Source organism: Schistocerca serialis, chromosome 1 (genome assembly GCF_023864345.2).
Source record: "Schistocerca serialis cubense isolate TAMUIC-IGC-003099 chromosome 1, iqSchSeri2.2, whole genome shotgun sequence".
NCBI classification, from domain to species: domain Eukaryota; kingdom Metazoa; phylum Arthropoda; class Insecta; order Orthoptera; family Acrididae; genus Schistocerca; species Schistocerca serialis.
In genome coordinates, this window is record NC_064638.1 from 606,116,258 (window position 1) to 606,132,998 (window position 16,741).

General features: G+C 45.3%; 1 protein-coding gene and 1 long non-coding RNA gene across 2 annotated transcripts in view; both read left to right on the forward strand.

Annotated features, from left to right (window-relative positions):
• LOC126477399 (uncharacterized) overlaps nt 1-1,861 on the forward strand; it is a 439,678-nt gene extending 437,817 nt beyond the window's left edge. Inside the window, exon 4 of the long non-coding RNA XR_007587433.1 lies at nt 1,810-1,861. This is a non-coding gene — a long non-coding RNA (uncharacterized LOC126477399). The remainder of the gene's footprint in view (nt 1-1,809) is intronic.
• Nucleotides 1,862-2,003: 142 nt separating this feature from the next.
• The window catches only part of LOC126418866 (uncharacterized), a gene marked incomplete at its 5' end in the record, with an annotated part of 87,484 nt that continues 72,746 nt past the window's right edge, over nt 2,004-16,741 (forward strand). The window contains one exon of the mRNA XM_050085903.1: nt 2,004-2,102. Within this exon, the coding sequence (XP_049941860.1) occupies nt 2,004-2,102 (99 nt within the window). The remainder of the gene's footprint in view (nt 2,103-16,741) is intronic.

Below are 16,741 nucleotides of genomic sequence, written 5' to 3' on the forward strand. Positions count from 1 at the left end.
AGTCTTCATATACTTGGAGAAATGCAAGTTATATAAATCTTCTGCTTACGGTGTTAGGTTGTTCGCATACCGATTCTGCTCTTGTCTAGCTTTGCTATGACGACACTCTGTAGCCCATCTCTCCTTCTGTGCAAAGTTGTACACATAGCTAACGTCTTCCGGTGTTGCAACCATCCAACAGACAACATCATCTACACAACTGGCCATTAAAATTGCTACACCAAGAAGAAATGCAGATGATAAACGGGTATTCATTGGACAAATATATTATACTAGAACTGACATGTGATTACAGTTTCACGCAATTTGGGTGCATAGATCCTGAGAAATCAGTACCCAGAACAACCACCTCTGGCCGTAGTAACAGCCTTGATACTCCTGGGCATTGAGTCAAACAGAGCTTGGATGGCGTGTACAGGTACAGCTGCCCATGCAGCTTCAACACGATACCACAGTTCATCAAGAGTAGTGACTGGCGTATCGTGACGAGCCAGTTGCTCGGCCACCATTGACCAGACCTTTTCAATTGGTGAGAGATCTGGAGAATGTGCTGGCCAGAGCAGCAGTCGAACATTTTCTGTTTCGAGAAAGGCCCGTACAGGACCTGCAACATGCGGTCGTGCATTATCTTGCTGAAATGTAGGGTTTCGCAGGGATCGAAGGAAGAGTAGAGCCACGGGTCGTAACACATCTCCACTGTTCAAAGTGCGGTCAATGCGAACAAAAAGTGACCGAGACGTGTAACCAATGGCACCCCATACCATCACGCTGGGTGATACGCCAGTATGGTAATAAAGAATACGCGCTTCCAATGTGCGTTCGCCGCGATGTCGCCAAACGCGGATGCGACCATCATGATGCTGTAAACAGAACCTGGATTCATCCGAGAAAATGCGGTTTTGCCATTCGTGCACCCAGGTTCGTCGTTGAGTTCACCATCTCAGGCGCTCGTGTCTGTGATGCAGCGTCAAGGGTAACTGCAGCCATGGTCTCCGAGCTGATAGTCAATGCTGCTGCAAACGTCGTCGAACTGTTAGTGCAGATGGTTGTTGTCCTGCAGACGTCCCCATCTGTTGACTCTAGGGATCGAGACGTGGCTGCACGATCCGTTACAGCCATGCGGATAAGATGCTTGTCATCTCGACTGCTAGTGATACGAGGCCGTTGAGATCCAGCACGGCGTTGCGTATTACCCTCCTGAACCCACGGATTCCATATTCTGCTAACAGTCATTGGATCTCGACCAACGCGAGCAGCAATGTCGCGATACGGTAAACCGCAATCGCGATAGGCTACAATCGGACCTTTATCAAAGTCGGAAACGTGATGGTACGCATTTCGTCTCCTTACACGAGGCATGACAACAACGTTTCACCAGGCAACGCCGGTCAACTGCTGTTTGTGTATGAGAAATCGGTTGGAAACTTTCCGCATGTCAGCACGTTGCAGGTGTTGCAAACCGGCGCCAACCTTGTGCGAATGCTCTGTAAAGCTAATCATTTGCATATGACAGCATCTTCTTCCTTTAGGTTAAATTTTGCGACTGTAGCACGTCATCTTCGTGGTGTAGCAATTTCAATGGCCAGTAGAGTATTTGTGGGCAATGATTTTCTGGCTCTCTTGTCAAAGTATTTATTAGCTGCCTCAAGAAAGGCTTCAAACAGCAAGGAAAACATCACAGTTTCATACGGCTGACTCATTTTCCCATCTCTTTCTTGTGTGTGTGTCTGTGTGTGTACTGGTCTGATCGGTAGTGTTTGCAGATGTTTCCGAGTGTGGGTGTATGCAGCAGCGTGCGTCGCGTTGCAGGCTGCGGTAACAGCGCGAGCTGCGCGGCGATGCGGGCGCGGCTGTGGCCGGCGGTGCTGGCGGCTGCTGCGGCTGCCGCGGCGGCCTCTGCGGCCGGGGCGCGGCCCGAGCTCAGCACCGAGTTCTTCCTGGTGCCCGAGGCGCCGCGGCCCGCCACCAGGGCGCCGCCGGGCCCGGCAGCCCCCACGCCCCCGCCACCGCCCCCGCCCCCGACCTGCCTCTCCGCGGTCAACTGCACCGCGGGCGGCGCCGCGGCCGCAGAGCACGACGGCGTTCTGCGCAGGGAGACCTGGGTGAGTCGCCGGCGACACGCGCTCCACATCTCCCGCTTTCCACGCGGCGCGGCATCGCTCACCGGTGATTCCCTCCTTCGCACGCGCGCGGGTGACCACTCTCGACTAATCTCGTAATATAGAGGGCGTACAAACAGCTCGGTTCCTAGCTGTGCAGTTTTGTAGAGGATTGGCAACGGTACTCGAGGGCGTCCGCGTTTCGAAGGCCACTGCGCATTAGGAGAGGTACAATTCGACAGCGAAAGCCTCTGCACAAACGTATATTTCGCAGAATTTCTTACCTACAGTTAGCGAGTCTGCAGACAATCGTATTATTGGGTTATGTATTTACGATAAAGATGGACAGCCGGAAAGTAATTAAGGGGGGTAGGACGTCAAACGGCCCGACTTGGAGCAGGAGAGGCATCACAGGACATTTTAATTTCCAGTGTCTATACTTTTACAAATAAATTCATAAAACCTTCTCAGCATGACCAGGAAGGATTCAAAATGCACACTCATTGCAATGGAAGTTCGAAAACATAAAAAAATAATTTTTTTTACGTGTGAAATTTCATCATTTTCTCTCTTACTAATGGCTGCATTTGTTGCTATAGGTACACTTTTCTTCATAAGTTAGAGAGATTCTTCGATGAATTTTGCACAGCATAGAATTTATTTAATTTATAAAAAAACGAATGATCTGTTGTATTTTAAACTTCATGTATAGAAAAAACACAAATTTTGTAGTTAATTACCTCAATTTTTACCACAGTTTTTAATAGATCTGGAAAATTCTAGAGTTTCATACACCTTTAAGTATGGTTTGTATGCTGTGTAAAATTCATCGAACCATCTCTCTTACTTATGAAGAAAAGTCTACCTATAGCAACAAATGCTGATATTAGTAAGTGAAAAAAATGATGAAATTTTACATGTAAAACAAATTACTTCGTTATGTTTTCGAACTTCCACTGCTATGAGTGTGAATTCTGAATCCTTCCTGGTCATGCTGACAAAGTTTTATGAATTTATTTGTAAAAGTATAGACAGTGGATATTAAAATGTCCTGTGGTACCTCTCCCGATCGAAGTCGGCCCGTTTGACGTCCTACCCCCCGTAGAAGAATTATCAAAGGCTGTCCTCAAGGGTCGATCTGCGGCCCTATCTTCTGAGACATGACAATCGAACCCCTCCTACAACTTCTGGATGGGGATGATATGTCAGACAGAATTGTCTCCTAAGCAGATGACCTATTAGTTGTAATCACTGCAAACAGCAGAGCCCAGTTAGAAGAGAAAGCCAGTGGAATACTACAAACAATTACACAATGGTGTCACAAAAATAAACTCAGGATAGCCGGAAACAAACCAACATGCACATTACTGAAAGGAACACTCAAAAGGAATCCTTCGGTTAAAATTGCGGACACAAACATCAAACGAGCACACGTTACGCGCAATCTTGGGGTACACGCAGATGAAAATTGAATTTCCGCGAGCACATAAGCTAGCAACAGACAAAGCAGAAAAAATACTACGCAAACTGGTGAGGCTAAATTCAAAACAGTAAAGATTACCTCTACCAGTCATACAGACATACCACTGTGCGCCCTTCGAATCAGTACTCAGCTTCGCAGCCAGCACGTGGGCATGTAGACTGAACGTGGTCATCAACAAAGCATCGGTCAGACTAGGGCAGATAAGTGTCCTACTTAGGCTGTATGGAGTCTTCGGCATCACCTCAGCGGGTGCACTGTGTATGGTGCTCGAACTATGCCCCATAGATATCACGATCAAATACAGAGCTGCAAGGTACTGGTTAAAGACGGGGAGACTAGATAAGGTACATACAATAACTGGTGTGACGATAGAGAGGATACGTCACCTTAAAAGTAGGCGCATGGATACATGACAACGTGAGTGTGATGTAAGTGATAAGGGACGTAGACTGCACGACTTCCTCCCTGACATAAGGGAGCGGTTGAGAATGAAACATATCGATCCCAGCCGCGGTATGGTACATTTCAGATTCGGACTCGGACCTTATCCCACGCACTTAAACCGCACCAACGTGCACGTGCTGGGAAGAAGGTTTCCCAGAACACACTACCTTTTTCTGCGGCCAATACGCGAACGATATACATACACCACGCTTAGACTACAGATACAGACATACATATATACACAGCAATAAGGGACGAAGAACAACGGGCACAATTAAACGTATTGACAAACAGTATTTTAAAAACAACACATGAAGAGTACATGCGGACACGACATAACAGACATGCCTATGTGAAACGTAACAAAAGTCTCCAGAGGATGGACAGCGATACGCCAGGGACAACGAAAGCAGTGACAATGCTTAGGAACAGGAGGAGGAAGCCGAGATGTGACAGTAAATAAACATAAGATCCTGGCGATCTAGCCAAGAAATCAAAAGATGCTGTACACGGATGCGCACCTAAAGTTAATACATACGATTAGTTATAAATAGGACAAGCAATACCATATTTCTACTAACAACCATTTGTGTGTGTGTGTGTGTGTGTGTGACTGGCGGTCAACGGCTCGAAGAAACCATTCCGAGGTATTCACCGTCAGTCACATTCGGTGATGGTACTAACAAATGTCTCCTCTATCCTATCATATTTTTATTTTCTTCTTGAATAAAAAACAAAATTTTATTTATATTTCAACCTTAAATTATTGTTATTTTGAAAAGTATTATTCTTTGTAACTGTTTTAGGTAAAAGAAAAGAAAACTGCAAAAAGTTGAAAAACGAAAATTGTAAGATGTATGACCTGTTTTAAAACATCAGGTAACAGGTCTATAATTTGGCAGCAAATAAATAAAATATAAGACAAATAATCCCACAAATACAAAAGTTCAGAATCAATAGTCTCTGATTAGAGTACTGAAAATAAAGAATGCATTAAACGAAAGATCAATCAAAGTAGAATGGAAGCTCTAACACACACGGCAACAAGGAAATCTCATAAAACAAGAAAAAGAGAAAATTTTTGTCGCATGAGCGAACTGATCTTTCATTTACTAGCTGTCATCAGAATGTGTGGCTCGAAATTCGTTGTCACCGTCGGTGTCGTCGACATCGCTAGAATATACCGTATTGCGTATTGTGTATTGAAAGCGGGGAACTAGGAAGGATGGAGAGGCTTCGTCCCGCCGTAGCGCTCAGTAGTTCACAAACCCACAGCAGGCCACAGCAGTCCACCCACCGCCGCCCCACACCGAACCTAGGGTTATTGTGCGGTTCGGCCCCCAGTGGACTCCCTCCCCTCCCTCCCCCCCCCCCCCCCCCCATGCCCCAAAAAATCCCGCAAGGAACGTCTCATACCAGGAGTGTAACCCCAAATTTTTGCGTTCAAAAATGGTTCAAATGGCTCTGAGTACTATGGGACTTAACATCTGAGGACATCATTCCCCTAGAACTTAGAACTACTTAAACCTAACTAACCTAAGGACATCACACACATCCATGTCCGAGGCAGGAGCGGTCGCGCGGTTCCAGACTGAAGGACCTAGAACGGCTCGGCCACTCCGGCCGGCAAAATTTTTGCGTGGTAGAGTGATTATTGTGTAGCGTACGTGGAGACAGTGTTGTGCGCAGCAATCGCCGACATAGTGTAACCGGGGCGGAATCACCGGACCCCGACACTAATCTGCAGGGGGCATTCGTGCCGGGGACCGGCACGCTTTCCCGCGCGTTAGACCGCGCGGCTAACCGGTCGGGTTGAATATACCGTAGACCACCAAGAACTTCTATTTCGTTCGTTCATTTGCCATTCTTCGTATATTTCTTTTTGACATTTTCAACTTACCTGAAACTCCTGCCTACTCTACCTCAGTAATTGACAGAAGTTTTACCTCAACTGGTTTCCAAACACCCTCGAGCTTAAAAGTAACGATCTTGGCACCCACCCAAACTTTGCAAGCGTCCTTTTAATTTCTACTGCGTTTAGTTCTGGGTGATTTGGAGACAACCACAAAATCAGAATGTCCGTAAATGTTACAAAAGTTGGTCTACACTAAACATATTTTCTAGCTTGTTACTTTTTATTAAAGCGTGTAACTCAGCTCTCGCGTTTCCTTTCTCGCACTGAGTATCGCGAGAATTCAACCAATTTACCATCTCAGCCTTCTTGCCGATCATTATTGGTGGTTTTCCTTCTTGCAGATTGTGATAGCTCGCATTGTCAGCCACAATAAAGGACTTACATGGTAAGTTGGGTATTAATTTCTGTTCCATACCCCTGATAAAAAATGAATAAAGTGATTCAGTCTAATTGCAATACTGCTTTCCTCAGCATTTGAAGTGAATAGTAATGGCTCATATAATTACGTCGAAAATTTACAGCCATCACGCTGGTCTTCCATTTTCCTCCCTTAACTAGTTCTCCTGACTTGTTCTTTCCATTTGTCTCATTTTACTTCTTTCTTTTGGCTCTGTTATTACTTTCCACCTTCCAGACTCTCGTTGATTACGTCCTATATTATTGTGATGTCCCTCAGGACTCCATCCACCTCTACCTTTACCAGGTGGCCCCCTAAAATTTTCTCTGTGATCGTCTCATCGTCTGTCTTCCCTGTCTTCATGTTCCTAGATTTCATTTTCATTGCTGCCAATTCTTTCTGATAATTCCCCCTTTGTTTTTCCTGCCATTTATTCAGCCGATCAGTTTTAGTGTTTGTCCCCAGATGTTAATGCACTCTTTTTTTAGATCATTCAATCTTAAATTTCTGTCTCAACTCTTCACAAGATTTGGTCAGCTGGTCAGTTCATTCATTACGTTGTTAATTTGGTCTAACTTCCTACCCAAAGTCCCTTTAGTTTGTTCAATCTTATCATCAATTTTCTTACGCAAATCTTTCGGATATCCGTCTCATATAACGCAAATGTTTCGGATATCTGTCTCATTTCTAGTAATAAGTCCCTAAGGCTGATATTTTCTTCTTTTCCAACACTAAACTCATCATCTTTGCTTGACAGTCCTGTTGATCACAACATGACTTACAATGTCGTTAACCTCTTGTTCCCCACTTACCTCAACAATATCGTCATATGCTACGTCGTGAGATTTACTCCAAGACAGTAGACTATCATTGTCAATATTAAGAAACTTGTGGATATCGATCGTTCTCTTGATTATCAACACTTCCTTGAGTGATAATCTCACTACCTGTATTTTCATTAACAGAACTCATTTTGCCTGATTTACAATAGCCGTTATTCGTAAATCACAAAAATTGTAAGTCCTAAAATTCCGAGACGAATTTCTAATAAAACTGGAACAATAGTTCCTTTCTTGGACAATAATGCAAATACACTGACGGGAAAAAATCGCAACACCAAAAAATGACTAATGTACAGTAATGAAATATTGGGAATACATGTTTATAGGTAACATATTTAAGTGATTAACATTGCAAGATCAAACGTTACTGTAAGCGCGAGATATGACACAGCAAATGTGACATGGTGCTACATTAATAACTCGTGTAACTTCCAGAATTAACACAAGCATCAAAATGTGAATGCGTTGTGTTGTGTTGGTGCCGTATGTCAGTTTGTGGGTTGGAGTGCCATGCCTGTTGCACTTGATCAGTCCGTATTGGGACGGTTAATGTTGGTTATGATTGACGCTACAGTTTTCGTCCAATGATGTTCCACAAGGCAAGGTCTCGACGTATGCGAAAATACACTCCTGGAAATGGAAAAAAGAACACATTGACACCGGTGTGTCAGACCCACCATACTTGCTCCGGACACTGCGAGAGGGCTGTACAAGCAATGATCACACGCACGGCACAGCGGACACACCAGGAACCGCGGTGTTGGCCGTCGAATGGCGCTAGCTGCGCAACATTTGTGCACCGCCGCCGTCAGTGTCAGCCAGTTTGCCGTGGCATACGGAGCTCCATCGCAGTCTTTAACACTGGTAGCATGCCGCGACAGCGTGGACGTGAACCGTATGTGCAGTTGACGGACTTTGAGCGAGGGCGTATAGTGGGCATGCGGGAGGCCGGGTGGACGTACCGCCGAATTGCTCAACACGTGGGGCGTGAGGTCTCCACAGTACATCGATGTTGTCGCCAGTGGTCGGCGGAAGGTGCACGTGCCCGTCGACCTGGGACCGGACCGCAGCGACGCACGGATGCACGCCAAGACCGTAGGATCCTACGCAGTGCCGTAGGGGACTGCACCGCCACTTCTCAGCAAATTAGGGACACTGTTGCTCCTGGGGTATCGGCGAGGACCATTCGCAACCGTCTCCATGAAGCTGGGCTACGGTCCCGCACACCGTTAGGCCGTCTTCCGCTCACGCCCCAACATCGTGCAGCCCGCCTCCAGTGGTGTCGCGACAGGCGTGAATGGAGGGATGAATGGAGACGTGTCGTCTTAAGCGATGAGAGTCGCTTCTGCCTTGGTGCCAATGATGGTCGTATGCGTGTTTGGCGCCGTGCAGGTGAGCGCCACAATCAGGACTGCATACGACCGAGGCACACAGGGCCAACACCCGGCATCATGGTGTGGGGAGCGATCTCCTACACTGGCCGTACACCACTGGTGATCGTCGAGGGGACACTGAATAGTGCACGGTACATCCAAACCGTCATCGAACCCATCGTTCTACCATTCCTAGACCGGCAAGGGAACTTGCTGTTCCCACAGGACAATGCACGTCCGCATGTATCCCGTGCCACCCAACGTGCTCTAGAAGGTGTAAGTCAACTACCCTGGGCAGCAAGATCTCCGGATCTGTCCCCCATTGAGCATGTTTGGGACTGGATGAAGCGTCGTCTCACGCGGTCTGCACGTCCAGCACGAACGCTGGTCCAACTGAGGCGCCAGGTGGAAATGGCATGGCAAGCCGTTCCACAGGACTACATCCAGCATCTCTACGATCGTCTCCATGGGAGAATAGCAGCCTGCATTGCTGCGAAAGGTGGATATACACTGTACTAGTGCCGACATTGTGCATGCTCTGTTGCCTGTGTCTATGTGCCTGTGGTTCTGTCAGTGTGATCATGTGATGTATCTGACCCCAGGAATGTGTCAATAAAGTTTCCCCTTCCTGGGACAATGAATTCACGGTGTTCTTATTTCAATTTCCAGGAGTGTATTTTATACGCTCCCACCCACATAGGGAGAAATGATCATCGTAATAAAATAAGAGAATTGGTAGGTCGCACGGAAAGATCTGTATCTTCATTTTTGTCGCTTGCAGTTAGACAGAGGGACTGCAGAGAAGTAACTCGAAGGTAGTTCATTCCACCCTGCTTGACTGAAGACAGATCTGATGATCGAGCAGGCCAAGCTAACATATCGACACACTGTAGAGCATATTGGGTTGCAGCACCAGTATGTGAGAGATCGTTACCCTTTTGGTAAACACCCCCTGGATTGTTGTCCATGAATAGCTGCACAATAATCGAATCACCAGTCTGACGTACATCTTTGCTGTCAGGGTGTGTGGCATAACCACGAGAGTGCTCCTGCTGTCATACGAAATCACACCCCAGACCATAACCCCAGGTGTAGGTGCAGTGTGTGCAGCACGCAGACAGGTCGGTTAGAGCCCAGGGCTCCTTCTAATGAACACACGGCTATCAATGGCATCGAGGCAGAACCAGCTGTCATCAGGAAACACAACAGACCTCCGCCCTGCCCTCCAATGAACTCTCGCTTAACGCCACTGAAGACGCAAAATGGTTCAAATGGCTCTGAGCACTATGCGACTTAACTTCTGAGGTCATCAGTCGCCTAGAACTTAGAACTAATTAAACCTAACTAACCTACGGACATTACACACATCCATGCCCGAGGCAGGATTCGACCCTGCGACCGTAGAGGTCGCTCGGCTCCAGACTGTAGCGCCCAGAACCGCACGGCCACTCCGGCCGGCGAAGACGCAAATGGTGATGGTTTGGGTTCAGTGGAATGCATGCTACAGGGCGTGTGGCTCGTAACTGTCCTTTTGAAACAGTTCGATGTGTCACTGTGGAGTTAACTGCTGCTCAAATGGCTGCTGCAAATGCACCAGGATGCGTCAGAGCCATACGCTGATTACGCTCGTCTCCCCTTTACGTAGTGCCACGTGGCCTTCCGGACCCCTGTCTTCTAGCGACTACACATTCCCGTGACCATTGCTGTCAGAAATCATGTACATTGGCTACTGCCAAGTCTTTCTGTTGTACCATAATGTCGCCCGAGCACGCCGGCCGAAGTGGCCGTGCGGTTAAAGGCGCTGCAGTCTGGAACCGCAAGACCGCTACGGTCGCAGGTTCGAATCCTGCCTCGGGCATGGATGTTTGTGAAGTCCTTAGGTTAGTTAGGTTTAACTAGTTCTAAGTTCTAGGGGACTAATGACCTCGGCAGTTGAGTCCCATAGTGCTCAGAGCCATTTGAACCATTTGAACCATCGCCCGAGCATGTCCATTGTCTACAGTGATAACACATCGTCGTCATAGAACGCTCATTCGGCGTGGCAATTGAGTTCATTACAAATCCTACATTGCTTGAAAAATGACATCTACGTCTATAGCCATTCAAAAAGCCTTGCTGTCACAGTCCATTAATATTGCTCCACAACAACAGTCGAAGGAACATCCAGCTTCTCGGCCGGTCGAGGTGGCCGAGCGGTTCTAGGCGCTACAGTCTGGAACCGCGCGACCGCTACGGTCGCAGGTTCGAATCTGCCTCGGGCATGGATGTGTGTGATGTCCTTAGGTTAGTTAGGTTTAAGTAGTTCTAAGTTCTAGGGGACTGATGACCTCAGAAGTTAGGTCCCATAGTGCTCAGAGCCATTTGAACCATTTTGAACCAGTTTCGCGTATTCCTATTACACGACCTCGTTCAAACTCACTGAGGTGTTGACAATGGCATCTTTGTCGCCTTAAAAGCATTCTGGCCTAACATCAACTCACCACGTCCAATCTCAAAGGTAACTAACGCCCATGACCGTTACAGCGTATATACAACAAATCTGATTTGCATCCTCATAGTGGCACTACTACTGCAACTCTTATGCGACAAGGGCGAAATCTGAATAGACATCATCTACCAGATATAAAAACACGCCTATCATCTTTCGTTTATGTCGCTCAACACCTTCTTGGCCTTGCGATTTTTTTCCGTACAACTTACGTCAATCACTGCGAAGTTATACACTGCACCAACACTGTCCACGTCGATCTGCTTAATCGACCAGGCCCACGCCAGTAACCAGTGAGGTGCTTCTGCCAACTGCCATTCTTGGAGTCGCTCCCACCTTCGACCACGCGTCCCTGATGCCATGCCACCGAGACCGCTGACTGGTCAGACCAGTGCCAGCTGCCGGTAGTGCACTCTGCCGCTGCTGCACTCATAGTATCTCTCAAGCCGTCCAATAAGCAAGCAGCCTACATCCGTTCAGGTCCACTTCACTCTCCATTACCACGTCGACATCTCGACAATTAACATCCGCGCGCAGTTCGTAATAATTCTCACTGTACCATAATGTCGCCTGAACACGTCTATTGTCCACAGTGCTAACACATCGTCTCATAGATCGCTCATTCGGTGTGGCAGTTGAGTTCATTACAAATCCTACACTGCTTGCAAAATATCTACGTCTACAGCCTTTCAGAAAGCCTTGTTGTCACAATCCATTAATATTTATCCACAACAACAGTACAAAAGCTACGTTATTTCCTAATGTTCACAGTTTATAATTAACGTTGCCACCTGTAATATCTATTAAGAGGCAGAAATATTGAAAATTTCTGTTCATAATAACGTTTTCCTCAACTACAGTTCAAAATCAGAGTTATCCCCTGAAGGTCAATGTTCAATGTCATAAACTTTGTCACATGTAATATTAATTATCCAAAATAGTTTCTACCATAGCAGTTATTCGCTGTCTTATGGCAGTTACCGAAATTCACACACGGTAGTCTTATCATACCTAGTGTTAACTGTTTAATGGCTGTTTCCCAAAAGTTCAGACGTAATATTCACTGTTCAAAATCTTTCATGCCATGCCAATTACACACCGTTTAATTGCTAGTTCAGATCAGAGATGCGAAGTGTAGTGGTCCCTAGGCCAACTACCTAATTCGTTAAATAACTGGGATGAACTATGGAATTTCTTGCCCTGACACATTACTATGTCAGACGTGCTTATAGCGCAAGTTGCTCTTTGTGAAATGTCGATCAATTCGCGATGAGAAGGTCATCTTCCTTGGCTGTACGGAAGGTTAGGTTTACTTACCTTGTGTCTTCTAAAATTGTATCGATATCCTCATTGCTTTTCTTCTCTGTCAACAACAGATTCTAACATGCAAATGATGAATAGTGAATAGTGGTATGGCAAATGGGCATATCTCCACACCACTACACTGGAAGTCTCAAAGTAAAGCGGTGCCGCCTGATCATTGTATATCCCAATCATAAAGTCAGGAAATGAATTTTTATTATAATACATCACTTAAGAGTTACCCTAAAAGTGATGTATTCATCAAAGATTGCGGGCTCGAATCATCACTCAGCGAGCACCACTATTGTCACAAAATATCTTCACATGGTTTTGATGAATGTACAGGTATCGAGCACAAACTTTTCCTGGGGCAATTCAAGAATTAATTCACTTTTACGCAAACTCGAGAACAGTACACGGTGCGCACGTATTGCCAGTCGGAACACAGTCGGTGACTAGCCTACCGTTTTGCCCCTCCCTGTTCAGTGAGCGGTAATGTTTGTCGGTTCACTCAGAGAATGGTTTATGACGTTAAATGTAATCTTTACTTCAGCTTTGGGTATGAATTTAGAGTTTCTGAACTCATAATTAGAAAGTCATCAGTGTCAGTAATGTCATAAGCATAGTTGGAATTCTGCACAAACATTTAAATAGTAAATATAAATAATCAAGTTACGCGCAACGCGCCGAGCCAAGTAGGTGAATCACCGCTCACTCTATACGCTCCAGCGAGATACTGCTTCTATTCGACCACCTTCCGCATGTTTCATGGCCATCTGCGCTTTGTGAGATGGCAGGTTTACCAGTCTTCACTCTTTGCTAACTTATAGCTGCGTTAACCTTTCATATACCGCATCATAAAACATAACGAAACATGGAGTGAAACGTGGCGCAAATGTCACAGGAAGTAGCAAGCGGTTTCTCTTCATTGTTCTGAATTTTAGTCCTCCTTTCTGCTCTCTCTTGCAGTAGTTTCGAAACCAGCATTCATCCTAAAAACACCCCTGCTGTTTACAAATGTTCTTTCCTTTGTGTTTAATGTTGTATTTCTTGGCGATTTAATGTTTCACCCTCATACTGCTAACATCTACCAAACACCTGCTAACGCTCTGTCCTTTTTCAGTGGGCAGCAGAGCCATATCCTCCGACGGTATCACGTCTCCACGTAACCGAGACGGTTCGCTAATATCTTCCTAGGGAACAATGTAGGAACAATCGCCTTGTGGACAGCAGGTCGTGACGAATGCGCCTTCTCTTCTGCACTTCGACAGCAAACCACATGCCGAGGCGGCTGTGTCGGCAGGCTATATTTCTGTTACAGATCACTGGCAAGGTCTCGACGTATGCGAAAATATTTTATACGCTCCCACCCACATAGGGAGAAATGATCATCGTAATAAAATAAGAGAATTGGTAGCTCGCACGGAAAGATCTGTATCTTCATTTTTCTCGCTTGCAGTTAGACAGAGGGACTGCACAGAAGTAACTCTACCCTGCTCCAGGCACTTAATTGTGAACTGCAGCATAATCATGTAGATGTAAAAGTATTTACTGATAAATGGATAGTGAAAGTTGAATTCGTTGACTGCAGAATACTGGGAGTCACTGCAGTCATCCGTCGATACCAATTAGTGGACATTCTAAGGATAAACTTGATAGCTGGTTCTGCCTACTGCCATTTATGGGAAAAAATTTTCACTTTGTACTTGAGAGTACCGTCATCTCTAAGGATAAACTTGATAGCTGGTTCTGCCTACTGCCATTTATGCGAAAAAATTTTCACTTTGTACTTGAGAGTACCGTCATCTCTACGGGACAACAGGTACTGTGGACATTCACGAAAAGTGTTTCTGAAATTACGAAATACCAAGAGAAAGTACCGACTTTGGTAAATCGTGCCCATGTAATCAGTACGTTTTTGTATAAATAATAACTTATACTTACACTTATGCTACGCAAGCCACTGTCCTGTATATGGCAGGGACTTCTTCGTATCACTATTAATCGCCTAGCATACGAAGCGAGGGAAAATGATTCTCTGTATGCTTAGGTGCCCTATTCCCTCATTGTTATTATGCCTACAAATAGTTCAAATGGCTCTGAGCACTATGGGACTTAACATCTGAGGTCATCAGTCCCCTAGAATTTAGAACTACATAAACCTAACTAAACTAAGGACATCACACACATCCATGCCCGAGGCAGGATTCGAACCTGCGACCGTAGCAGTCGCGCGCTTCCGGACTGAATCGCCTAGAACCGCTCGTCCACAGCGGCCGGCAAGCCAATTAACTGAAATATATTTACGCTCATAGTAATATTTAGCGAGCACTCCCATAGTTTAGTTAAACATGAATACAAGATGTTGTAATGTGATTCAACTAAGCAACTATACTGTATTATTTTAAAAATGTGACTGCTCGCTGTTTGCCAGACACGGGAAGGCGAGAACCGTCTCCGTTTGCCCCGTTACTTTGAATCGCTTTTGACATTCAGCCCGTGTGTGGTTTTTTACACGGTTTCTCCACAATTGGCTAGGCGAAAGCTTATCTGGTTAACCATATCAGCTTCATTTACACGACACACAAATGCTTAAAACACGAAAAACATCTACACAGTACGCAGACATATTTCAACACACATAAGCTTACCTTTAGAGGTAACCTTTGTTTGCATCGTCGAGATTGTTGTGTTGTTGTAAGAAAGTGGAAAGTTTGATATTTATAAACTTTTGTTCGTATATACCGCTTAAATAGAAGCAAATAAGACGGCAAGTATATTCTGATGTACCAAAAGCCTGATGAAAACAAATAAGCCTTATATATGTATCACAGTAATAATATAAGAATGGGAGAAATCAGATGACTGAGTAAGGTGTGGTCCTCAAGATACATTCAGTACGATATACATACATCAAAAAAAGTTTTGCATCACCCCAATTCCCAGAACTCCTGAAGATAGATGTTGACTGTGGATATTGTATCACAGACACAGTCCCTTAGACTGTTCAGATATGTCACAAAACTCGCCCAAAGATGTAAACAACCATGCATGAGCAGCGCCTATTAGACGAAGGGGGTTCGATACCCGATCAGTTCCAGTCATTCCACCAGGAAGGAGGTATACGACCCGTGTTGTCTGTAGTTCAGCCGTGCCTAGATGGTCAATACCGCGGTTCAATCGCGTCCGCATTTTCACTTTGTGCCAGGAAGGGCTCTCAGCAAGGGAAGTGTCCAGGCGTCTCGGAGCGAACCAAAGCGATGTTGTTCGGACATGGAGGAGATACATGACATGCCTCGCTCAGGCCGCTCAAGGGCTGCTACTGCAGTGGATGACCGATACCTACGGATTATGGCTCGGAGGAATCCTGATAGCAACGCCACCATGCTGAATAATGCTTTTCGTGCAGCCACAGGACGTTGTGTTACGACTCAAACTGTGCGCAATAGCCTGTATGATGCACAACTTCACTCCCGACGTCTATGGCGAGGTCCATTTTTGCAACCACGACACCATGCAGCACTAACACTGTTATTGAACTTCAAATGATATGAATATTTCTGTGATTCTTCTCAAGGACAGCTACTCTCCACACTCCTTACTATTATCCGCTGCATGTGTCCCATGTTTTCCGTTTTCAGTTTTACAAGTATTGTCATAGCTATTAAAAACTCAAAAGCACAAATGCTCAGGATTATCTGCATAGGTCAGAATGGACTGTTTAATACTTTTTAATCCGTCTTAAAAAGTATTGTATTAAAAAGTGTTTTATTTAAATAGGTACGCTCTGCTTTGTAGTCCCGCGCTTGTGAAATTTTTCAATTGATTTCAAATATTTTGATGAGATTACGACACAGAGACATGTGGTAAATGTCAGGATTATTTCAGTTTCTCTTCAACTGAGTCAACAATATATCTCTTCCTCCCACCTATATCTCGCGAAAAGACCGCCAATGTAATAATTATAGAGAATCGAGCTCACAAGGAAGATTAGTGGCATTCATTCTTAACTGAGAAACATGCGCGACTGCACGAGGAAAACAGGAAAATAGCAATGGTACACCAAGTTCTCTTCCCCACGCAAGCAAAGAAAGCGAGCTAATGTTGCATTGTCATCCAGTTCTGAGCTACGCTAAAAATTTTAAGTCTTTAGCTTACTGGGAAGTTAGTTTAAGATCAATTGCAAAATTTGTTTCTAACACACAAAAAGACCAAGTGCTGCGAGCCACACCCCACTCGAAAGCTAGTTAATACTGAAGCGTCATCGAGTTCTGATTTATGTTGGAAGTTTCAGGTGTCTAGCTTATCGGGAAGACAGTTATAAATCAAGTACAAAATTTGAACCGGACAAACAGACAAGAAACTGACCTAATAAAAACTTGTTAAAAAGAGTTTGTT